The sequence below is a fragment of the Salmo salar genome, chromosome 01 (assembly GCF_965601325.2).
Source record: "Salmo salar chromosome 01, fSalSal1, whole genome shotgun sequence".
Classification (NCBI taxonomy): Eukaryota; Metazoa; Chordata; class Actinopteri; order Salmoniformes; family Salmonidae; genus Salmo; species Salmo salar.
In genome coordinates this window covers 154388970-154415297 of record NC_138291.1, presented here as the reverse complement: position 1 = coordinate 154415297, position 26328 = coordinate 154388970, and the positions used below count along the sequence as shown (strand labels likewise).

The window sequence follows — 26328 nt, the reverse complement described above, 5'->3', positions numbered from 1 at the left end:
TGAGTGCCTCATTCCAACACCCATATCCTCCATCAATATTTGATAAACTCCCACTCTTGAGCGCCTCCTGGGCTAGTGATTGATTTCTCAATCTCTAGGCCACGACTCCATCTTGCCAGTCATGCAGATGGGATGCAATGCTTTCTGGGAAATTAGCTCCTAAAACAAAAGTGTAAGACGTAACAAATCCAAGGTAAATAATTTGTACACAGCACACCATTTGCAGAAAATACCTATCTCCATGCCATTTACCAGCATAGGAATAGAGAGAGATGCAGAGAGGACACTAGTAGGTGATGTTTTTCAATTAGACGTCTCATGATGAAAGGAACTAGAAATGTGAATGGAATGAGTGAAGAATGACATGAGGAGCCAGACCAGATAAGAACAGTGGTGATAATTATAGAGTCTAGTATATTTATAGCTGAGCAGAACACAATGACCTTCCAGATCCAACAATTGTTTTCACAGGATGTGTTTCTCTGTTTCCTTCTTCTACTGCTGAGCTCCCATAGGCTTCTGTGCTGTAGCTAAGCCTGACTGTCCAGGGACCGATGAGACTGCCACCATTCAAAACCTCATCGCCCCATCTACTGCTAACAACTGAGCCTCATCATTGTGTGTGTGTGTGTGTGTGTGTGTGTGTGTGTGTGTGTGTGTGTGTGTGTGTGTGTGTGTGTGTGTGTGTGTGGGTGTGTGTGTGTGTGTGTGTCGGTCTGCGTCTTGCTCATGGAAGTGGGTCTTTGAGTAAACCCAGGAGGGTTACGTTAACACTGCATGAGGTCTGTGCAGCTATTTTTGGTGTGGGTATGTGTTGTGTGTGTCTTCAGGGGAAGTATTTGTGTGTGAATTTGTGCATGCATGCTACTACATGGCAGAACATTCACAGCTTTCACAGATTATGAAAACGTGCCAGACCTGGGTTTGAACAGGGACAACGTACCAGTACATCAATCATATAACACATCCCAGTCAACAACCTACAGTACCTCCAACCTCATCCTGGAATCATTATGGTTTGGCTGATTCCCTAATTGAATGGCCCTCTCCACTATGCCTCGTCGGTGGAGATTAAGGTGGAGTGGCGTCTGCCTTAAGAGTTTTGTCTGTCTGCATGTCCCCCTCTCTCTGCTGCCTAAGTGGAACTGAGCTGAGAGAAGCTGGAGCATGTCCATCTATTTTAAAGCATCTAAATTCTTGACCTGAGAACCAGTTACCTCTGTGTTACTGAATTCCAAAGACGTGTTCACTGCTGTCTGTGTTCTTCTCTAATCCATTTTATCCTAGCATGCTGCTCTCAGGTTCCTGTTGAAGATTTGCTGCTGACAATAGGCTAGATGTGAGAGGAATACATATAAAAGGTCTGTCTCAGATGTTGAAAGTCAATCTACTTATCTCAATTGTACCTTTTCTGAACTAACTCTATAGTACCAGAAGTTTAAATATAAAGTGGAACTCTTAATTGAATTTGGTGAGGAAGTCTTTGTAAGTGAAGTGAGGACACGTTTCTGAATCTAAATCACCAGTGACAGGTGCTGTCGCTACAGTAACGACTTCTAACCGCTCTTCTGTCAATGTGTTTTGACATCCCAGACCGAGACAGTGTTTAAAGATTTGTTTTGGCTACCACATTGCTGAACTTTTCCTATCATTTTGAAATGTATGATTAGTAGGCTAAACTTGCTGAATGGACAGTTTTGACTCCCCCACAGGAGATTGTATAGCAGTGGGGGATGCTCCACACTGGTATGGCTCCAGCGACTGACCAAGGAAACACATGACTCTTACCTTTAGAAAAATAAATAATGACTCTTAACATTCTAGAAACAGCTACAATGACCAAATATATTTACAGTGTACAAAATAATTTTCCAGTTTCTGTAACATATCAGTTTCCAACTCCTCTTCTTCAGTTACCCTGCTGTGATTGTATGTCATGGAGCTTGTTCCTAATAATGTATTTATTCACATATTGTGGAGTATTTAGTCTTTGAATGCAATGTGTTTAAATAAGTGTGTAATTGTAGTCATCTTTTTTTGCCAAGCGGCATTTCTGTAGATTTATTGTGGCATAGCTTTTATTTGGATATAGCACTTTGTTTTTGTGTTCGTGTGTTTTGGCTAAAATGTGTCTGTGTTTGTGTAGTCTTTAGTTGAAATGAGTGTTAGCGTGCCGTCACCCTGTGTGTTTGGCTCTGTAGTCACTCGGTTGGCTGTAGCTTAGTGGAGCAGAACTCCAGTCCTCATGGGCTGTGATATCTTCTGCCTGTCTTTGTCACGTTAGACCCGGCCTCCATGTTGGAGCTGCTGCTGCCATTTTCTTATTATTAGTAACCGTCCTGTTTTGATGGTGTGTGTCATTCCTGTATGCCAGTGGTTCCCAAACTTTTTATAGTCCCGTACCCCTTCAAACATTCAACCTCCAGCTGCATACCCCCTCTAGCACCAGGGTCAGCTCACTCTCAAATGTTGTTTTTTGCCATCATTGTAAGCCTGCCACACACACACTATACGATATATTTGTTAAACATAAGAATGAGTGTGAGTTTTTGTCACAACCCGGCTCGTGGGAAGTGACAAAGAGCTCTTATAGGACCAGGGCACAAATAATAATATAATAATAATCAATCATTTTGCTCTTTATTTAGCAATCTTACATATAACACGTTCTTTGTTCATAAGAAATTGTGAATAACTCACCACAGGTTAATGAGGAGGGTGTGCTTGAAAGGATGCACATACAGTGAGGGAAAAAAGTATTTGATCCCCTGCTGATTTTGTACGTTTGCCCACTGACAAAGAAATGATGAGTCTATAATTTTAATGGTAGGTTTATTTGAACAGTGAGAGACAGAATAACAACAACAAAAAATCCAGAAAAACGCATGTCAAAAACTTTATAAATTGATTTGCATTTTAATGAGGGAAATAAGTATTTGACCCCCTCTCAATCAGAAAGATTTCTGGCTCCCAGGTGTCTTTTATATAGGTAACAAGCTGAGATTAGGAGCACACTCTTAAAGGGAGTGCTCCTAATCTCAGTTTGTTACCTGTATAAAAGACACCTGTCCACAGAAGCAATCAATCAATCAGATTCCAAACTCTCCACCATGGCCAAGACCAAAGAGCTCTCCAAGGATGTCAGGGACAGGATTGTAGACCTACACAAGGCTGGAATGGGCTACAAGACCATCGCCAAGCAGCTTGATGAGAAGGGGACAACAGTTGGTGCGATTATTCGCAAATGGAAGAAACACAAAAGAACTATCCCTCGGCCTGGGGCTCCATGCAAGATCTCACCTCGTGGAGTTGCAATGATCATGAGAATGGTAAGGAATCAGCCCAGAAATACACGGGAGGATCTTGTCAATGATCTCAAGGCAGCTGGGACCATAGTCACCAAGAAAACAATTGGTAACACACTACGCCGTGAAGGACTGAAATCCTGCAGCGCTCGCAAGGTCCCCCTGCTTAAGAAAGCACATATACATGCCCGTCTGAAGTTTGCCAATGAACATCTGAATGATTCAGAGGACAACTGGGTGAAAGTGTTGTGGTCAGATGAGACCAAAATGGAGCTCTTTGACATCAACTCAACTCGCCGTGTTTGGAGGAGGAGGAATGCTGCCTATGACCCCAAGAACACCATCTCCACCGTCAAACATGGAGGTGGAAACATTATGCTTTGGGGGTGTTTTTCTGCTAAAGGGACAGGACAACTTCACCGCATCAAAGGGACGATGGGCAGGGCCATGTACCGTCAAATCTTGGGTGAGAACCTCCTTCCCTCATCCAGGGCATTGAAAATGGGTCGTGGATGGGTATTCCAGCATGACAATGACCCAAAACACACGGCCAAGGCAACAAAGGAGTGGCTCAAGAAGAAGCACATTAAGGTCCTGGAGTGGCCTAGCCAGTCTCCAGACCTTAATCCCATAGAAAATCTGTGGAGGGAGCTGAAGGTTTGAGTTGCCAAACGTCAGCCTCGAAACCTTAATGACTTGGAGAAGATCTCCAAAGAGGAGTGGGACAAAATCCCTCCTGAGATGTGTGCAAACCTGGTGGCCAACTACAAGAAACGTGTGACCTCTGTGATTGCCAACAAGGGTTTTGCCACCAAGTACTAAGTCATGTTTTGCAGAGGGGTCAAATACTTATTTTCCTCATTAAAATGCAAATCAATTTATAACATTTTTTACTTGCGTTTTTCTGGATTTTTTTGTTGTTATTTTGTCTCTCACTGTTCAAATAAACCTACCATTAAAATTTTAGACTGATCATTTCTTTGTCAATGTGCAAACGTACAAAATCAGTAGGGGATCAAATACTTTTTTCCCTCACTGTAACTTGGCAATGTTGGGTTGTATTGGAGAGAGTCTCACTCTTAAATCATTTTCCACACACTTTCTGTGCCTGTATTTAGTTTTCATGCTAGTGAGGGCTGAGAATCCACTCTTACATAGGTTCGTGGTTGCAAAGGGTTTCAGTGTCTTAACAGCGCCATTTGCCAAGGCAAAAACTCTGAGCGCAGCCCTATCCATAAATCTTGCAGTGGCTTCTGATTCATTTACATTTTCACAGAACCGCTTGTTGCAATTTCGATGAGGCTCCCTTGTTCAGACATCGGTAAGTGGACTGGAGGCAGGGCATGAAAGGGATAACGAATCCAGTTGTTTGTGTCGTCCGTTTCGGGAAAGTACCTGCGTAATTGCGCACCCAGCTCACTCAGGTGTTTCGCTATATCACATTTGACATTGTCCGTAAGCTTGAGTTCATTTGCACACAAAAAAATCATACAATGATGGAAAGACCTGTGTGTTGTCCTTGTTAATTGATGCAGACAGAAAAGAGCTCCAACTTCTTAATCATAGCCTACATTTTGACGCGCACATTGAATATAGTTGCGGAGAATCCCTGTAATCCTAGATTCAGATCATTCAGGTGAGAAAAAAAACATCACCCAGATAGGCCAGTCATGTGAGAAACTCATCATCATGCAAACGGTCAGGCAAGTGTAAATTATGGTCAGTAAAGAAAACTTTAAGCTCGTCTCTCAATTAAAAAAAAAAAACGTGTCAATACTTTGCCCCTTGATAAGCAGTGCATGTTGTAAAAGCGTTACATGGTCACTGCCCATATCATTGCATAATGCAGAAAATACACGAGAGTTCAGGGGCCTTGCTTTAACAAAGTTAACCATTTTCACTGTAGTGTCCAAAACGTCTTTTAAGCCGTCAGACATTCCCTTGGCAGCAAGAGCCTCTCTGTGGATGGCATTCCCTTGGCATTTACAAATTAGCCTCCAACACTCTACTCAGCAAATTGTATGCGGTCTATCACAGTGCCATCCGTTTTGTCACCAAAGCCCCATATACTACCCACAATTGCAACCTGTATGCTCTCGTTGGCTGGTCCTCGCTACATATTCGTCGCCAAACCCATTGGCTCCAGGTCGTCTATAAGTCTTTGCTAGGTAAAGCTCCGCCTTATCTCAGCTCACTGGTCACCATAGCAACACCCACCCGTAGCTCGCGCTCCAGCAGGTATGTTTCACTGGTCATCCCCAAAGCCAACTCCTACTTTGGCCACCTTTCCTTCCAGTTCTCTGCTGCCAATGACTGGAACAAATTGCAAAAATCACTGAAGTTGGAGACTTATATCTGCCTCACTAACTTCAAGCATCAGCTGTCAGAGCAGCTTACCGATCGCTGCAGCTGTACACAGCTCATCTGTAAATAGCCCATCCAACCAACTACTTACCTCATCCCCATATTTTTTTTATTTTTTTAATTCCGCTCTTTTGCACACCAGTATTTCTAATTGCACATCCTCATCTGCACATCTGTCACTCCGGGGTTAATTGCTAAATAGTAATTATTTTGCCACTATGGCCTATTTATTGCCTTACCTCCTTAATTCATTTGCACACACTTTATACAGATTTTCTATTGTGTTATTGACTGTACGTTTGTTTATCCCATGTGTAACTCTGTGATGTTGTTTTTGTCACACTGCTTTGCTTTATCTTGGCCAGGTCGCAGTTGTAATTGAGAACTTGTTCTCAACTGGCCTACCTGGTTAAATAAAGGTGAAATATATATATATATATATTTTTAAATAATAAAGTGGCGTCGGGAGCACCTGCTTGCACGCCCGTTACCACTCCACTATGTCTCCCTGTCATGCCTTTTGTGTCATCAGTACAGATACCAACACATCTTGACCACCAAAGTCCATTTGATGTTGCAAAGCTGTCCAGTACTTAAAAAATATCCTCTCACGTTGTCCTGGTTTTCCAGTGGTTTGCAGAAGAGGATGTCTTCCTTAGTTGACCCTCCATAAACGTAACGGACATATACCAGGAGCTGTGCCAGGCCCGCCACGTCTGTTGACTCATCCAACTGTAATGCACATAATTCACTGGCTTGTATGTGATTTATTCAAAACATCTCCTGCTATGTCACTGATGCATCGTGAAACAGTGTTGTTTGATGAAGACATTGTCTGTATAGTTTTTTTGGGCCTTTTCCCCCAGCATTGTACCAGCTATATCTGCGGCAGCAGGAAGAATTACGTCCTCCACAATAGTATGGGGCCTGCCTGTCCTAGCCACTCGGTAGCTCACCATATAAGACACTTCTAGCCCCTTCTTATTAATGGTATCTGTTGCTTTTATTCATGTCTTACTACTCGAAAGTCATCTTTATTCTCGCTCAAAAATCTCCCATGGCTTATTTTTCAAATTGTCATGTTTCGTTTTTAAATATCTGCGCAAGAGTGAAGATTTCCCGCGAGAGAGTAACAGTTAATGTGATTGGATTTTAATTATTTGACTAGGCTACCTGTATTTGACATTGTGTTGTGATTTTGCTGAACAGTAGATTCAGTAGATTCATTTTATTTTGGGCAGTGAAACGAGGCTTCTCAGGTGAGAAAAAAATCTCACCCAAATATATAGCCCCGTTGGAAAACAGAAATGTACGGTTTGAAAATGTGAAGAAAAAAAAAATCTTTTTTTTCCCAATTATTATTATTATAATACAAACAAAAATGTGAATCACATTTTTATTTGGCGACCCCCGACGGCATTGTTGTACCCCTGTTTGTGAATACCTGCTGTCTGCTGTTGTAGTCTTGGTTCATTAAATTTGCCGCATCAATGGCCAGTGGGGTCCTGGAGACTCCTGGGCCCATATCCACAAAGCATCTCAGAGTAGGAGTGCTGATCTAGGATCAGGTCTCCACCTGTCCATATAATATTTGATCAGCACTCCTACTCTGAGATGTTTTGTGGATACGGGCCCTGTTCCAGTGGTTATATTTATATTTTCATGCTCATTTTAGGCTACTTGCCTTTGAGTGTGCATTAATGTTTTCCTAAAGCCACCCTACGTTTGGCTGCATCTTGTACAGCGTGTGACTGTGTCTTCATGATTGCTTGGTGTGTTTTTTGGTTGTGTGATTGTGTTATTTAGTTATTTTTTTGCCAAGGTGCATGGATTACATTAGCATGTTTTGTGTCTCTTGTAGGGAGTCTTCCAGGCTTATGGATGTCTATTGGTTTCTTTCTTTGTGTTACAAAATAGGTGGTCTTGTTGTAGGATTGTGTGTGTGTGTGTGTGTGTGCTGTACACAGTATTTGGAAGTGTATGCCTTTTACATCAACATCATTTGAATATAAAAAATATATATATGCTTTTATCCTTTAGATTTAGATGTGTTATGTACAAAGATGAATGTGTGTTTTATTTATATTTCCATACAAGCTTCATCTCTGTGTCCTCAGACTCATTCTTGTGTCAGCTGGTATGGTACATGTGTACTTTATTATTGTGTTTGAGTGTGTTAGTTCTTATTATGTGTGTTTTTACATGTCAGTATATCACATTAAAGTAAAAGGCTTTGACTTCATCAAGAGTCTTCAAGACTAACATGTAGTATATGTCATGCAGTCTGCGTACGGTATCTGTTTGTATGTATGTGTGTGTGTACCTGTATGTGTGTCACATTAACAGGCCTTGTCTTTGTGTTGATGTGTCTTCTAGGCTCATGTGGTTCAGCGCTGGCTTGTCCATCAGGACAGTAGTGTGAGCTCTGAGAGGTCGGCCAATCGAGCACGGGGAATATGGTACTATGATGACAGAGTAAATATCATCCGATACACACGCTGTATACTTCAACACTTTCTCTCTATATATCTCTATGGCAGCTCTATGTAGTCGTGGTTTGTGTCGTTGCTTCTTCTTTGGGATCTTCCTCTCGTGATCTCTTGTGGCTTCTTGAGCTCTCTGTACGTGTGTGTTGTTGTGATGTGTCTGGGCATTATAGTTAGGTTTGGTGGTTCTTTGCAACACCATGTATCTATTTTCACCGCTTTCTTCTCTTTATCTCCTTTTCTGTAGTACTTGTTTGTCTTTATGTTTGTTTGGTGGACAATTCTTTTCACTGTGGGTGTGCAAGAGTATGTGGTGTTTATTTGGTGCACATTTGTGTGTTCTTGGAGGCCCCTTGTGCTATCTAATAAATAAGCCTCATCCCTAGGTAAACCGTACGTGGACACTCTTTATGTATGTCTGTTTTATAACTCTTTATGAGTGTGCCAAGCAAACCGGAAACATTCCCAGAACATTAGCTAAGATTCCTATTACGTTCTAGTTAGGGTTTATCAGAGAATGTTTTGATGACTGCATTTTTTTTCAAAAAATGTTTTAAATTAAATATTCTTGGATTATTCTCCTAACGTTCACTATAATGTTGTACACAACATCTGAAACAACCCCCACAGAACATTCTCCCAAAGTTCCCCCAAAGTTCTCCAAGTAATAAATGTTTTCCCAGCAAACCAAAATTGGTTCTGTAAAAGTTCCTAGAATAATTGTTAGTTCGCAGCAAATGTTTTCATTACCCAAAAACTGTCCAGTTGTGCTGATGATTATAATGTTTGTATAAAACATTCACCTGATGTTGCGAGAATGTTCCTAGAACACATTTAATCTGTTCTTTAAAGGTTCCCAGAATGTTTCATTAGGTTGTGGGAACAGTCTGGTGAGAACATTGTGGGGACATCACAAAAGATATGTTCCCAAAACACAAAAACTGCCAGTTGTGCAGATGATTCTACAATGTTTCTTTTAGGGTACAAAAAACTTTCACTTGATGTTACAAGAACGTTCCCAGAACACATTCTGTCTGTTCTTTAAAGGTTCCAAGAATGTTTCATTAGGTTGTGTGAACATTGTGGGGAGATGAGAACAGATGGATTCCCAAAACACTACAGTACATTCAGATAATGTTTGTATCACGGTGCAAAAAACATTAATTTGACATTACAAGAATGTTGACAGAAAAGCCTTTCGGAAATCTTTAAAGGTTCCCAGAACATTTAATTAGGTTGTGGGAACAGTGTGGATACAATACAAGAGATATTGTAGGTTCCCAAAACAGTTGTGATGACATTCATTTAAGTTACGTTGCACAGAACATTCCCTTAATGTTGCAAGAATATTATTGTGATATTGACGATAGTTGCAGAGGACATTCCCACAATGTTGCATAATGTTCCACAATTTCCAAAAAAGTCAGTTTTTCTGACGTTCATAGTGTACAGTATTTGTTTTAGTTTAAAATAATATTCCAATGACGCTCACGCAATATACATTATATCTTGTTGGTGGTCCTCAGAACATTTAAAGAACATTTAGAAAATTATATATTCCATTTTTACAGAATATTACCACAACATTCTCAGCATGCAAATTTGTAGCTCCTTAAAGCATAATGGAATACATCCCCATTATATTTCTCTCCAGATGTAATGGCAATTCGCATTTGAGTACTGTATTGTAGGCCCTACAAGGTGATATACTGTAGACACAGAGCATTTTAATTTAATTCGAAGGACATTTGAACAAAAACAACCATATTTTTTACATTTCATATGTTGGCAATCTGCACATTATTTCATCCATAGGACATTTTAACACAGTGTTATAAGTATGCAGCATATGAAGAGGATGGGAACATTTTAATAACTCAAAAATTGTGTTCTGTGATCTGATTCACCTGAAACCCTCCCACAATGCCACAGTGATCAACGACAATGACGAGACAGCCTATAGGGAGGAGGTCAGAGACCTGGCCGGGTGGTGCCAGAATAACAACCTATCCCTCAACGTAACCAAGACTAAGGAGATGATTGTGGACTACAGGAAAAGGAGGACCGAGCACGCCCCCCTTTTCATCGACGGGGCTGTAGTGGAGCAGGTTGAGAGCTTCAAGTTCCTTGGTGTCCACATCACCAACAAACTAGAATGGTCCAAACACACCAAGACAGTCATGAAGAGGGCATGACAACGCCTATTCCCCCTCAGGAAACTAAAAAAATTTGGCATGTGACCTCAAATCCTCAAAAGGTTCTATAGCTGCAACATCGAGAGCATCCTGACTGGTTGCATCACTGCCTGGTACGGCAACTGCTCTGCCTCCGACCGCAAGGCACTACAGAGGGTAGTGCGTATTTCCCAGTACATCACTGGGGCTAAGCTGCCTGCCATCCAGGACCTCTATACCAGGCAGTGTCAGAGGAAGGCCCTAGAAATTGTCAAAGACCCCAGCGACCCCAGTCATAGACTGTTCTCTCTACTACCGCATGGCAAGTGGTACCTGAGTGCCAAGTCTAGGACAAAAAGGCTTCTCAACAGTTTTTACCCCCAAGCCATAAGACTCCTGAACAGGTAATCAAATGGCTACCCGGACTATTTGCATTGTGTGCCCCCCCACCCCAACCCCTCTTTTACGCTGCTGCTACTCTCTGTTTATCATATATGCATAGTCACTTTAACTATACATTCAGTTCATACTTCCTTAGTAGACCCGACCAACCAGTGCCCCCGCACATTGGCTAACCAGGCTATCTGCATTCTGTCCCGCCACCCACCACCCGCCAACCCCTCTTTTACGCTACTGCTACTCTCTGTTTATCATATATGCATAGTCACTTTAACCATACCTACATGTACATACTACCTCAATCAGCCTGAGTAACCGGTGCCTGTATATAGCCTCGCTACTGTTATTTTTCACTGTCTTTTTACTGTTGTTTTTATTTCTTTACTTACCTATTGTTCACCTAATACCTTTTTTGCACTGTTGGTTAGAGCCTGTAAGTTAGCATTTCACTGAAAGGTCTACATCTGTTGTATTCAGCGCACGTGACAAATAAACTTTGATTTGATTTGATTATCCATTGCTGGCACAAAGGGTTAATGATCTGACTGCAGAGCTGAAGATTGCAGGTTTAATCTGACATATTCTTTAACCATGTTTCTTTTGGAGAGAAAAAAACCCGATGAAATTGAGGCCCTGATATAATCTACTAAAAGAGAGGATGTCTTTATTTCATCCAGATTCATAAATCCAGCCCGAAAGGCATCCAATATAATTCCTACTTTGAGACGCTTGATATGGTCCTCCCTGTCTTATTTGTCATTATCTGAAAAGCAAAAGTTATCGTAGATCAGCACTCATAGTCTTGCATACCTTGTAAATATGGGCCCAGAAGTACGCAGCATATAAAGAGGATGGGTAAAATGATGGTGGATAACCCAGTTACCAGTATTTCCCTGGGTATGTCTAAGAAGACAAAACAAAAGGAAGCATGTATTTCCTGATTGACCATACTGCCATGGCTATATACTGAAAAATTAGTATGTGAGAATGCTTCCATGGTGGCGCAGAGGTTAAGAGCCCTGGCTTGGGAACTGAACATTGCAGCTTCAAACCCAACATGTCATCTTGAGGTCCTGAAGGTGGCGTGGTGGTCTAGAGCACTGTGTCTCAGCGCTAGATGTTTCACTACATACCCTAGTTAGATTCCAGACTGTATCCCAATTGGCCTAGCGTCGTTAGGGTTTGGCCAGGGTAGGCTGTCATTGTAAATAAGAATTTGTTCTTAATTGACTTACCTAGTTAAATTAAATTTTGTAAACATATCAAGTGTAAATACAGTGCCTTTGGAAAGTATTCAGACCCCTGGACTTTTTCCACATTTTGTTACGTTACAGCTTTATTCTAAAATTGATTCAATTGTTTTTTTTTTCTTAATCAATCTACATACAATACCCCATAATGACAAAGCAAAAGGATGATCTCAAGGATGATCAATGGAAACAGGATGCACCTGAGCTCAATTTCAAGCCTCATAGCAAAGGGTCTGAATACTTATGTAAATCAGGTATTTCTGTTTTATTATTTTAATACGCTTCCAACATTGTCTAAAAACCTGTTTTCACTTTGTCATTATGAGGTATTGTGTGTAGATTGCTGAGGATTTTTTTTTATTTAATCCATTTTAGAATAAGGCTGTAACGTAACGAAATGTGTAAAATGTCAAGGGGTCTGAATACTTTCCGAAGGCACTGTATATCAAATAAACATGTATTTTCTGATGTCCTCACAATGTTCTCACCAGACTGTTCCCACAACCTAATGAAACATTCTGGGAACCTTTAAAGAACAGATTAAATGTGTTCTACGGACGTTCTTGCAACATCACGTAAATGCTTTTTTCAAACATTCTATAATCATCACCACGACTGGACAGTGTTTGTCTTATTATAACATTTCCACAACCTAACTAATGTTCTGGGAACTTTCACAGAACCAATTTTTGTTTGCTGGGTGTGCTGTCCTGTCGACCACTCCTATGTATGAGTGTGTTTGAGTTAAAGTGAAGAATTTCTCAACATCTGACATTGACTTGACCCTTTAGGATATTTGTATTTACTTTAAGAGCCCACTCACTGCAGTGTACACATCTTTACATCCACTCACCTTGAATCACATACATTTTTTCTTCCAAATGAACGTAATCCATTCAACTCCAGTAGAGCCCTGTATATGCACACACCCTCTGGAAACAGATTTTCCTTCTAGAAGGAAAATAAATGGCCTTGGTAGGGCAGACAGATTTGTGTACTGCACAGGTAAAGACTACAGATGCACACACAGCCTCACCCGTACACTACAGAGCATTGTGATAGCACTGGAGAGAAGCAAGCAGCTAAACACAGCGATATGATACAGTATTAGATTCCTCCACAGATATGAGATTAAAGGCTTTAATTGAATCTGCGTTAACACGGACATGTCCTCTCTCTGATCTCTCAACCCTCCTCTCTTCCACTGGCCGTCACTGTAGGAATACTTGTGATATGTCACGCCATACTGCAGCATACCATGATTACACAGCATCACATCAATATGACACCAGAGGGACACAGTGATCTGAGGAAAAGCAGGGAAGGGAGGGGGAGAAGGAGGAAGGGAAGAGAGATGGAGGGTGTGAGAGAATGAGGCAGGGAGCCTGCCATGCCAGGGAAGAAGAGAGAGAGTGCAAGAGGGAAAATGAGATAAAGAGAGAGAGGGCTGGGGGCACGTGAGCGATGGGAAGGCGGCGTGCTGAGTGTAAATCACCATGTTTGGCTTGAGGATCTAATTACTGAGTAAAATTGATGCACCGACTGCATATGACAATTACAAATGAACAGACAGGGATGGGATGCATTGATTTAAACTGACCGCATATCACAGACAGCGGGAGAGGGGGATGGAAATGAGGATGGAGAAAGAGATTGCGGGGAAGGTGGAGAGAGGGATGGAGGGGAAGGTGGAGAGAGGGATGGAGAGAGGGACATGAGAAGGAAAATCGATTTGTGCCTCACAGCATAAGCACAAGCACCAGTTGACAGAATGTGATTGCAAAGCAGTTCTAGTTCATTTCCATTTCTAGGAATATATGAAAACGCACACGCACACACACACACACACACACACACACACACTTTCAAGCACAATCATGCGCAAACACGAGCGTTGATTGACCCATACCCCCCCCCCCCCCCCCCCCCCCCCCTCAGACAATCATGTTAAGAAACCCACATTGAAGATCATAGATGCACTTATCAATCCATTCAGAGACTGATGGAGACTGGGGGAGGTGGTCGTCTGGAGACGTTATCCTCAGTATTCTGCTCACATATGGCCTACTTAGAAGGAGCAGAAACATCCATCGTATCAATCAACAGCTGTGAAATCCCATAACAAGATGGCCGAAGGGCCGCAGAATGAAAATCGGAGCATAAAAATGCTGAACATTTGCCGACAAGTTGGCATGGGCACTCAGAGCTGCAGCATGAGGCTTCACATGTGAAAACATCCTATATGTAGTATAATATTGGTTTGTTACAGGGGAACCTTGACTCAGTGACATAGGTCTTCCAAATGTCCTCCGTCAACTCACAGAACAGAGGGTGGGGTCTAAGATGACAAGTTGTTAAATACAAACAGTTGAAGTCGGAAGTTTACATACACTTAGGTTGGAGTCATTAAAACTTGTTTTTCAACCACTCCACAAATGTCTTGTTAACAAACTATAGTTTTGGCAAGTTGGTCAGGACATCTACTTTGTGCATGACACAAGTAATTTTTCCAACAATTGTTTACAGACAGATTATTTCACTTATAATTCACTGTATCACAATTCCAGTGGGTCTGAAGTTTACATACACTAAATTGACTGTGCCTTTAAACAGCTTGGAAAATTCCAGAAAATTATGTCATTGTCATGGCTTTAGGAGTTGTGATAGGCTAATTGACATCATTTGAGTCAATTGGAGGTGTACCTGTGGATTTATTTCAAGGCCTACCTTCAAACCCAGTGCCTCTTTGCTTCACATCATGAGAAAATCAAAAGAAATCAGTCAAGACCTCAGAAAAAAAATTGTAGACCTCCACAAGTCTGGTTCATCCTTGGGAGCAATTTCCAAACGCCTGAAGGTACCACATTCATCTGTACAAACAATATTACGTAAGTATAAACACCATGGGACCATGCAGCCGTCATACCGCTGTCATGACTTCTACCGAAGTCGATGCCCCTCCTTGTTTGGGTGGTGCTCGGCAGTCGATGTCACCGGTCTTCTAGCCATCATTGATCAGTTTTTCATTTTCCATTGGTTTTGTCTTGTCTTCCTACACACCTGGTTCCAATCCCATTCATTGCATGTTGTGTATTTAACCCTCTGTTTCCCCTCATGTCCTTGTCAGTGATTGTTCGTATGTTATGTACTCGTGTATTTTGTATCGGTGTGCGACGGGTTATTTTTATCCATGTTATGTTTGTATGTTGGTTTTGGAGTTCGTTTTTTGTTAATAAAACTACTCCAGTTTAACCAAGTTGGTTTCTCCTGCGCCTGACTTCCCTGCCACCTACACACACGACTATGACAACCGCTCAGGAAGGAGACGCGTTCTGTCTCCTAAAGATGAACGTACTTTGGTGCGAAAAGTGCAAATCAATTCCAGAACAACAGCAAAGGACCTTGTGAAGATGCTGGAGGAAACAGGTACAAAAGTTTCTATATCCACAGTAAAACGAGTCCTATATCGACATAACCTGAAAGGCCGCTCAGCAAGGAAGAAGCCACTGCTCCAAAACCGCCATAAAAAAGACAGACTACAGTTTGCAACTGCACATGGGGACAAAGATTGTACTTTTTGGAGAAATGTCCTCAAAAATTGAACTGTTTGGCCATAATGACCAACGTTATGTTCGGAGGAAAAAGGGGGAGGCTTGCAAGCTGAAGAACATCATCCCAACCGTGAAGCACGGGGGTGGTAGCATCATGTTGTGGGGGTGCTTTTCTGCAGGAGGGACTGGTGCACTTCACAAAATAGATGGCATAATGAGGGAAGAAAATGATGTGGATATATTGAAGCAACATCTCAAGACATCAGTCAAGAAGTTAAAGCTTGGTCGCAAATGGGTCTTCAAATGCACAATGACCCCAAGCATACTTCCAAAGTTGTACCAAAATGGCTTAAGGACAAGAAAGTCAAGGTATTGGAGTGGCCATCACAAAGCGCTGACCTCAATCCCATAGAAAATGTGTGGGCAGAACTGTAAACGCGTGTGCGAGCAACGAGGCTTACAAACCTGACTCAGTTACACCAGCTCTGTCAGGAGGAATGGGCCAAAATTCACCCAACTTATTGTGGGAAGCTTGTGGAAGGCTACCCGAGACCCAAGTTAAACAATTTAAAGGCAATACTACCAAATACCAATTGAGTGTATGTAAACTTCTGATCCACTGAGAATGTGATGAAAGAAAGTCAGACAGCATGTTCTCTGCTATGGATAGCTGCCAAACTCCTAGTGAGGGGCAGCCTCACCAGTTTTGATTGTCAGACATTTTTAGACTCTCAGACAGCAGAATACTGAGTAGTTTCGAAGAATAGACTGATATTGAAGAATGTCTCTGACTTACTATTGTAGATCATGGATGACCAAGCAGCTGTTATACTGTTATGCCTATGTTTTTTGTTTTTTTTGGCAGAAAATAGAATTGGTTAATGTGAACTTTTTTGTCTCGTGTTAGCCCTGGAATGTACAACCAGACTAATTTTCTGTCTCTCACTTCTTCTCTCTCTCTCTCTCTCTCTCTCTCTCTCTCTCTCTCTCTCTCTCTCTCTCTCTCTCTCTCTCTCTCTCTCTATTTATCTTTGTCATTGTCTATCTCTGATTGTGTTCTCTTCCCCTCCAGGCGGATGCTGCCACCAGTTTCCTCCGTGCGGCCCGTTCAGGGAACCTGGACAAGGCTCTTGACCACATCAAGAATGGAATAGACATCAACACATCCAATCAGGTACATCAGAGATCCCTCATGCTGCCCAAGGTCACTGTCTGGTACACAGGCAAGAGAGTTAATGTGTTGTCTCGTAAAACATTTATTTAATCAGACTTTATTAATATGAAATTATAGATGTGGTTTTCATAGATGACATTATTTGTTTTCGGCCAAACACAGTCATTAACAGTCAAGTCTAGCCTAGATAAACGTGTAGGTCATTGGTCTCTGTGTGTGTGTGTGTGGTGTGTGTGTGTGTGTGTGTGTGTGTGTGTGTGTGTGTGTGTGTGTGTGTGTGTGTGTGTGTGTGTGTGTGTGTGTGTGTGTGTGTATACACGCATGTATAACCATGTCACCACATTACCCCCTGTGTTCCTGTGTCATGCTACTCCAGCCGTGTTTACTGTGGCACTAATTCCAGTCATTCACAACCTTAATGAAAAAATATATATAATTAACCATATATCCAGACCCTCTCTCTTCTCCTCCCACTCCTCTCCTCAATCTGTCCCATGGCACCTTGTTGCATCATGAGAGAAGCACATAGTCTAAATAACATCACATGTAAAGAATAGCTAAGCATGTAGTTTTAGTTCCTGTTTTGAACATACAAATGTGTTACATTTGTGAGTGAACGCAAGCTCAAGTTGAAGTGAATCTGTTATGTATTTTTCATCAGTACTTTGGTGAATGGAAGGGAGTTCAGTTTGTACACATAACCACTTAGGGCAGCTTGGGGAATGCACACCCACTCTGTAAGCCTACAGCCTGCAGCCTGCTACTGCAACCCCTCAGCACCATTCACAGAAACAACCATGGCACCAAGCCGACAATAAAACTAATACCACTATCTCTACACCAGATAATACTGCCACTATAATAATACCACTACTGGCTAAGGCTAGAATCAGAGGTAGAGCTATCATACAAGTGAGGATGTATGCTTTAGTGTGCATTCATTGCTGCATGTGTGTATACACTGCCTTCGGAAAGTATTCAGACCCCTTCCCTTTTTCCACATTCTGTCATGTTACAGCCTTATTCTAAAATCATTTTTTTTTTAAATTCCCCTCATCAATCTACACACACAACCCCATAATGACAAAGCAAAAAAAAAGTAGAAATGTTTAGCAAATTTATTAAAGATAAAAATCAGATACCTGATTTACATAAGTATTCAGACCCTTTGCAATGAGAATCAAAATTGAGCTCAGGTGCATTCATCATCCTTGATGTTTCTACAACTTCATTGGAGTCCACCTGTGGTAAATTCAATTGATTGGACATGATTTGGAAAGGCACACACCTGTCTATATAAGGTCCCAGTGGACAGTGCATGTCCGAGCAAAAACCAAGCCATGAGGTTGAAGGAATTGTCCATAGAGCTCCAAGACAGGATTGTGTCGAGGCACAGATCTGGGGAAATGTACCAAAAAATTTCTGCAGCATTGAAGGTCCCCAAGAACACCATAGCCTCCATCATTCTTAAATGGAAGAAGTTTGGAACCACTAAGACTCTTTCTAGAGCAATCGGCGGAGAAGGGCCTTGGTCAGGAAGGTGACCAAGAACCCGATAGTCACTCTGATCGAGCTCCAGACATCCTCTGTGGAGATGGGAGAACCTTCCAGAAGGACAACCATCTCCGCAGCACCCCAACAATCAGGCCTTTATGGTAGCGTGGCCAGACGGAAACCACTCCTCAGTAAAAAGCACGTGATGGCCCGCTTGGAGTTTGCCAAAAGGCACCTAAAGGACTCTCAGACCATGAGAAACAAGCTTGTCTGGTCTGATGAGACCAAGATTGAACTCTTTGGCCTGAATGCCAAGCGTCACGTCTGGAGGAAACCTGGCACCATCCCTACGATGAAGCATGGTGGTGGTAGCATCATGCTGTGGGGATGTTTTTCAGCAGCAGGGACTGGGAGACTAGTCAGGATCAAGAGACAGATGAACGGATCAAAATACAGAGAGATCCTTGATGAAGACTACCTCAGAATGGGGCGAAGTTTTACTTTCCAACAGGACAACGACCCTAAGCACACAGCCAAGACAACGCTGGAGTGGCTTCAGGACAAGTCTCTGTATGTCATTGAGTGGCTGAGCCAGAGCCCGGACATGAACCCGATCTACAATAACATCTCTGGAGAGACCTTAAAATAGCTGTGCAGCAATGCTCCCCATCCAACCTGACAGAGCTTGAGAGGATCTGCAGAGAAGAATGGGAGAAAATCCCCAAATACAGGTGTACCAAGCTTGTAGCGTCATACCCAAGAAGACCCGAGGCTGTAATCTCTGTCAAAGGTGCTTCAACAAAGTACTGAGTAAAGGTTCTGAATACTTATGTAAAAGTGATATTTCGGGGGGTTTTTTAATACATTTGCAAAAATGTCTAAAAATCAGTTTTTGCTTTGTCATTAGGGGTATTATGTGTAGATTGATCAGTGGAAAAAAACTATCCATTTTTGAATAAGGCTGTAACATAACAAAATGTGGAAAAAGTCAAGGGGTCTGAATACTTTACGAATGCACTGTATGTGGGTATGTGATGTGTGTATGTAAACATACACATTTTCTATGTTTTGTATATGTGTTAAAATTAGGATTGGAGTTGAAGTAGAGCATATAGCTATGCTAAAATTTGGTGCTACCGCTGCTGTTCTAGAAAATCCTAGGATTCAGGGTTTTACATTTCAGCCTGCCAACCTGCCCCTGCCCTATCTACAATCCAGCAGACTCCAACCAGCTCACAGAAACACACCGCTGATTCACACACTTGTTTGCGTGTGTGTGCGTTTGCGCGTTCGTGCATCTGTGTTTGTCTCCCCCATGCGTGTGATATCCACGTGAATTGAGTGACACTGCAGTTTGAGGGCAGTAGAGGGACCAGTGTGCTTTGCAAACTGTGGCCAGTCATGGTACTGCAGGCTGGCACAGCAGAGACAGGCACAGACTGTACTGTTAGACAGTCTGATTCTGCAGCTGTACACCCAGACAAGCCTGAAATAAATCCATGCTCTCTGCTTCCTTTGGGACCCGACTGAAAAAGTCTTAAGGTTGTTTATCTTCTGAAATATTTTTGTGTTGCTTCTGTAACCACTGTGGGTTTTGAGTTTCTCTGCTTGTTATTCTTAGTACTGTATATCTACTGCTCAGAAATCCATGTTATAGATGGATTAAAAGGCTGACAGATTCTATTGGAGCTCACTCTGTAGGCTGACGATTTGTTCTGATGGTTCTGTGTGGTCACCGCTGACTTCCACTGCTGTCACTGCAGAATGGGCTCAACGGTTTGCATCTGGCCTCTAAAGAAGGCCACGTCAAGATGGTCCTGGGGCTACTACACGCTGGCATTGTCCTGGAGACCACGACTAAGGTACTACTCACACACTGCTCACTGCTTACCATGACTCCACCCACATAGTACCACAGGTGCATAGCACCTACCTCTGACTTACCTCTGACTGATTGAGATATTCACCAGCTAGCTATATAACAGACTGTTCACAGACAGGATCCACCACATGTATTATAAGCTTATACACATGCTTATGACTTATTCCGCTCATTTGATTGGCCTGTAAACATATATCTATCTAATATGTCATAACTAATTATTTCTGAGCTGTGTTTCATAAAGGAAGCTTTTTAAATAGAGATTTTGGTCATTAGGCTGCTCTCTGCTCCCTGTGTGTGTGTGTGTGTGTGTGTGTGTGTGTGTGTGTGTGTGTGTGTGTGTGTGTGTGTGTGTGTGTGTGTGTGTGTGTGTGTGTGTGTGTGTGTGTGTGTGTGTGTGTGTGTGTGTGTGTGTGTGTGTACAGAACATAGCTCCCTGTGTTCCTGTGTCATGCCACTCCAGCCGTGTTTAATGTGGCACTAACGTGCCAGTCATTCACAACCTTAATGAATGAAACAATGTTTGTGTATGTGTGTCTGTCACCTCCAGAAAGGGAACACTGCCCTCCATATCGCTGCATTGGCAGGCCAGGAGAGAGTGGTGGCTGAGCTCGTCAACTATGGAGCCAACGTCAATTCCCAGTCACAGGTGATTCATCTGGGACATTATACTGCACATTACAGTTACCTGGGGGGGGGGGGGGAGTTGTGTGCATGTATATTTGTGTGTGTTGCTGGTAACCATGCGCCATGTGCCTCTTCATTACAGAAAGGCTTCAGTCCCCTATACATGGCTGCACAAGAGAACCACTTAGATGTAGTAAAGTTTCTGCTAGAGAACGGAGCCAATCAGAGCCTTCCAACAGAGGTGAGTGAAAGCCCACGGAGCAAACAGACATTTAGTTGTTTCTTAGATGTGTATTGGATTCAGTCCAATAGACAATGCTACATTAACTTTCTCTCATCTTTCTATTACAGTAATCTCAATGTACATTGTCTCAAATTTGCCACTATCTTTATTTTCTTTCTCTCTCTCTTCCTCTCCCTCTACTTACCCATCTCTCACCCCCTCCATTATCATTTGGCTTGTCTCCCTTTCCCCCTCTCCCTCTTTTCCTCCTACTCCCTTGCTGTCTCTTGTTGACCTTGCTTACCTTCTCCCTCCCCTCCTCCTCTTTACCCCTTCTTACTTTACTATCTCACTACCTCTCCCTCTGTCCTTTCCTCTCCCCCTTCCTCCCTTTTTACCCTGGCCACCCCTCCCTCTATCCCTTCTTCTCCCTCCCCTCTCTCACCCTGTCTGTCAGGATGGGTTCACGCCGCTGGCAGTGGCTCTTCAGCAGGGTCATGAGAACGTGGTGGCCCTGCTCATCAACTACGGCACCAAGGGCAAGGTCCGTCTGCCCGCCCTGCACATCGCTGCACGCAACGACGACACACGCACTGCCGCCGTGCTGCTGCAGAACGACCCTAACCCCGATGTCCTCAGCAAGGTACTATTCAGTGTGTGTGTGTGTGTGTGAGTATGTGTGTGTGAGTATGTGTGTGTGTGCGTGTCTGTGATGACTCATTAAGGCTTAATATGCTGATGTCGTTAGCTGAAGTAATCAGTCATAACACTGTTGTGTTGACTTGGAGAAAAACAATAGCAACAAAAGTGATTACATGAATAAACAAAAAAGATGCCTGCAAACATGGATTATGAAAATAACATTAAAAAAATCTCTTTCTGTGTGTCTCTCTCTATATATTTTTCTGTCTCTTTATCTCTCTCTCCTTGTCTCTTTTTCTGTCTCTTTATCTCTCTCTCTCTCTCTTTCTGTCTCTATCTCTTTTATCTCTCTCTCTCTTTTTCTTTCTATCTCTGTTTCTCACTCTGTCTCTCTGTTTCTCTCTCTATCTTTGTCTGTCTGTAGACTGGCTTCACTCCTCTCCACATTGCGGCTCACTATGAGAACCTGAGTGTGGCCCAACTGCTGATAAACAGAGGCGCCAATGTCAACTTTACTCCCAAGGTCAGTCCATTAACCCTCACCGCTACTGCCTTAACCATGACATTGATAACATAGTCCCTCAAAGACCCCATTTCCTAACAGGAGAGTCTTTGATTAAATTGATTTAGAAATTGTTCTTTCCCCTTTCTCAGAATGGTATCACCCCCCTACACATAGCCTCCAGGAGGGGTAATGCGATCATGGTTCGACTTTTGCTGGACAGAGGGGCCCAGATAGACGCCATGACCAAGGTACTGTAACCCTACACCTGCTCTTCCTCTTCTTCCTCCTCCTCCTCCTCCTCTTTCTGCCATTTGACTTGAAAGCTTATGGACCTTACCTGGCTCCTTCCATCTATTTAGGATGAGCTGACCCCTCTGCACTGTGCGGCCAGGAACGGTCATGTCAGGATCATCGATCTCCTGCTGGATCTGGGGGCTCCCATCCAGGCCAAGACCAAGGTCAGCCAGAGGCCTCTCGTGGCCCACTAGGGAAAATAAAGGGCCATACTTTATGGCCACTTTGGCACATATATCACACCCTTAAGGCCACTTTGGCACGATATCACACTCACTTGCAATTTTTGCAGTAACCAATGCCAAATGATCCTCTGCCAACTACGCTGATGCGTCACTTATTTCAGTATTATGAATTTATAGATGCTTTCTTCTCTCAAAGGTCTTACACTGCTCTTCTCTTTGTTTCTCTTTCATTCCTTTTATATCTTTCCCGGTCCTCCCTCTCTCCCCTCCAGAATGGCCTGTCCCCCATTCACATGGCGGCCCAGGGAGACCACATGGACTGTGTGAGGCAGCTCCTTCAGTACGACGCTGAGATTGATGACATCACGCTGGACCACCTAACCCCTCTACACGTGGCGGCCCACTGTGGTCACCACCGCATGGCCAAAGTGCTGCTGGACAAGGGGGCCAAGGCCAACGCACGTGCACTGGTCAGCAGCTCTTCTAAGTGTCCTTCTATTTCTGTATACTGGTACTTAGTGTGTGAGGTGTACTGGAGATGTCCGTTGGTCAGGTTACTGAACTTTTATAACTGGGTTGCGTACAGCAGGCACAAAGAGTAGAAAACATTATGAGATACGAATAAGCACACAAGAAGTACAGGCAGTAACATTTCCGAATGTGTTCTCCCATTTTGTGCATACTAAACGCAAACCCTATGCTGAATTTGCTACATTTTCGGTCTGTGTTCCTATTGTGTTCAGAATGGGTTCACTCCCCTCCACATTGCCTGTAAGAAGAACCACATCCGCTCCATGGACCTTCTGCTGAAACACTCTGCCTCCCTAGAGGCCGTCACAGAGGTGAGATAACACTCTTTTGAAGAGCAATAGGACTTGTTGGGGTTCTCAGGACAAGCTGTACTTTTTGTTATTGTTGCAATTGTTGGGTGTCAATTCTGTCATTATAAAATGTCTGGAGGTGTCAATGTAAGCCTAATGGTGATGAATTGTTATAAAACCTTAACCCTTAACTCTCCTCTCTTCATATGCTGTTTCTCTCTCCCATTAGTCTGGTCTGACCCCTCTTCATGTAGCAGCCTTCATGGGGCACCTGAACATTGTGAAGAACCTGCTCCATAGAGGAGCTTCACCCAACGCCTCCAATGTGGTGAGAGAACCCCCTTTATAACCTTTATTCCTGACACAGGGGGGGACATTTCCATCACACTCTGATTGACTAGAAGTAACTTGTTGAAATGAACACCAGCAAAGGTTATGGTAAATGGATTGGTATCTGGTCCGTGCATTAATAATAATTGAATGGCTGTTCTCTGTGTGTATGAAGTGATATTTTATGTGTGCTATTGATATTACATAGCATAGTCATGTGTTTAATGGCAGAGTGGTTGTGACAGGCTATGTGACCTCTGACCTGGGTTTGTGTAACAGAAAGTGGAGACGCCCCTCCACATGGCGTCCAGGGCAGGCCACTGTGAGGTGGCTCTGTTCCTGTTGCAGAACACAGCACAGGTGGATGCCAAGGCTAAGGTACTGCACACACTGTCATGTAACCATACATACTGCACACATCTACTGTGTGTACGTCATAATGTTTTACAACAAACTCTGTCCTGGCTGGAATACACATTCAAACCACCAACGCACATTTATTTTCTTCAGCTACAGTCTACAACAGCATACACTGCACAAATACCTCACTGTTACTGCTCGCTAAATACAATTATCATTCCAACCTCTGTTTCTCCTCACTCTCAGTCTCTCTCTCCATCCCTGTCTCTCTAGGATGACCAGACCCCTCTGCACTGTGCGGCCCGTATGGGACATAAGGAGCTGGTCAAGCTGCTCCTGGAGCACAAGGCCAATCCCGACTCGGCTACCACCGCTGGCCACACCCCCTTACACATCGCCGCCCGCGAGGGACACACCCACACCACCCGCATCCTCCTGGACGGGGGGGCCCAACAAACCAAGATGACAAAGGTTCTCCTTTAATTTACTGACTTTTTCTCTGTCTCTGTATCTCTCTCTCTCTCTCTCTTTCTCTGTCTTTGTCTCTCTCTCTCTCTCTGTCTCTGTCTTTCTGTCTCTCTCTCTCTCTCTCTCTCTCTTTCTCTGTCTTTCTGTCTCTCTCTCTCTCTCTCTCTCTCTCTGTCTTTGTCTCTCTCTTTCTATCTCTCTATGTCTCTCTCACTCTCTCTCTCTTTCTCATTCTCTCTAACCCCATTTCTCTCTCAAACTCATTCAATCTCAATCCTAATCCCTTCACACCTGACCTCTTTTAGTTCTCCTGCTCATGCTGAATCTGTGTTTGTGTGTCCAAGCAGAAAGGCTTCACTCCTCTCCATGTGGCCTGTAAGTATGGCAAGGTGGATGTGGTTGAGCTGCTGCTGGAGAGAGGAGCCAACCCCAATGCGGCTGGAAAGGTATGAAGAACACACTGCAACACAGCATGGACTGTCCTGTGCTTTTTATCAGTGTTAGGCATACTGCTCAATGGTGTGACCCACCTAAAGCTTATGGATCTTTCCTGTGACCCAAGTAACAAATAAACCTTATTTTCTTAGCACTGACTGTCTTTAATCACAGCCCAAAAGGAATCACTGTATCCCACCATTTTAGAAACATTATGCGCCCACAAAGGCAGGCTGATATTCTGTTATTTCAATAGCTAGTGACAGTAGGTGTGTGTATGTGTGTCCAAGCAGAATGGCTTGACTCCTCTACATGTGGCCGTCCATCACAACAACCTGGACGTGGCCAAGCTGCTGGTTAGCAAGGGAGGCAACGCACACAGCACTGCCCGGGTATGAGGAACAATGTAACACACACACACCACACGTATACTGTATACCTCCCCCCCTTTTCAGGATCATTGTTCAATATGATAATATGACCCACCCATTGATGATCCAGTGTATTACCCCTGCTGACTCCTGTGTCTGTCTATAGAATGGATACACTCCCCTGCACATTGCAGCCAAGCAGAACCAGGTGGAGGTGGCCGGGTGCCTGCTGCAGTACGGAGCCTCTGCCAACGCTGAGTCCCTTCAGGGGGTCACGCCCCTCCACCTGGCCTCCCAGGAGGGCCGGCCGGACATGGTGGCCCTGCTCATCTCCAAACAGGCTAACGTCAACCTGGGGAACAAGGTACTGGACCAGAGAGAGGAACAATTCATCTCTGACCTTAGCAGGGTTTGAGGCAAGCTTTCAGGGATAGCTAGCTAAGTTACACAGGGTTTGATAGAGCTATGGTAAGATAAAGTGTTGAGGGCTACAGGGCATGATGTTTTCATCACTGTGTCAAACAGGTTACTGTAATTACCTACTAGTATAGCATGCATGCTGTGGTACATATTTGACGGTCCACTGTGACTCAGACTGACTCAGAGCTGGTTAGTGAACAGACTGACCAACTGCCTCCTGTTCCCCCTGTGTCTATCAGAATGGACTGACCCCTCTGCACCTGGTGGCCCAGGAAGGTCACGTAGGGATAGCAGACACCCTGGTCAAACAGGGGGCATCAGTCTACGCAGCCTCACGGGTAAGGCATACATATGATATCAACCACACACCTCATAATAGAGTATAAAAACAGAACAGTTTTGTAATGTAGTGTAATGTAGACTTTTTGTTACATTCAGTAGAGTGGGGTTCAATATAAGCAGTATAATGTACCACACACTATGATGTCATGTCATATCCAATACTTTCATACAGCATCCACACTCTCAAATATGTTTTACTGCTAGGACTGGTACAACAAAGCCACCA

General features: G+C 43.3%; 1 protein-coding gene across 5 annotated transcripts in view; it reads left to right on the top strand.

Moving 5' to 3' along the window:
* Positions 1 to 26328, top strand: part of LOC106566514 (ankyrin-1) — a 123951-nt gene that overhangs the window by 63891 nt on the left and 33732 nt on the right. For 3 of the 5 annotated variants that reach the window (XM_082955379.1, XM_082955378.1, XM_082955381.1), the window contains exons 2-18: positions 16602 to 16703; positions 19961 to 20059; positions 20630 to 20728; positions 20849 to 20947; positions 21387 to 21572; positions 21996 to 22094; positions 22226 to 22324; positions 22436 to 22534; positions 22828 to 23025; positions 23299 to 23397; positions 23606 to 23704; positions 23986 to 24084; positions 24340 to 24537; positions 24882 to 24980; positions 25260 to 25361; positions 25507 to 25704; positions 26000 to 26098. In XM_082955379.1, the coding sequence (XP_082811505.1) occupies positions 16602 to 16703; positions 19961 to 20059; positions 20630 to 20728; positions 20849 to 20947; positions 21387 to 21572; positions 21996 to 22094; positions 22226 to 22324; positions 22436 to 22534; positions 22828 to 23025; positions 23299 to 23397; positions 23606 to 23704; positions 23986 to 24084; positions 24340 to 24537; positions 24882 to 24980; positions 25260 to 25361; positions 25507 to 25704; positions 26000 to 26098 (2073 nt within the window). Of the gene's footprint in view, positions 1 to 7778; positions 8145 to 16601; positions 16704 to 19960; positions 20060 to 20629; positions 20729 to 20848; positions 20948 to 21386; positions 21573 to 21995; positions 22095 to 22225; positions 22325 to 22435; positions 22535 to 22827; positions 23026 to 23298; positions 23398 to 23605; positions 23705 to 23985; positions 24085 to 24339; positions 24538 to 24881; positions 24981 to 25259; positions 25362 to 25506; positions 25705 to 25999; positions 26099 to 26328 lie in introns of those variants that run through there. The other 2 variants (XM_082955380.1, XM_014134721.3) reach the window with 2 other exon arrangements.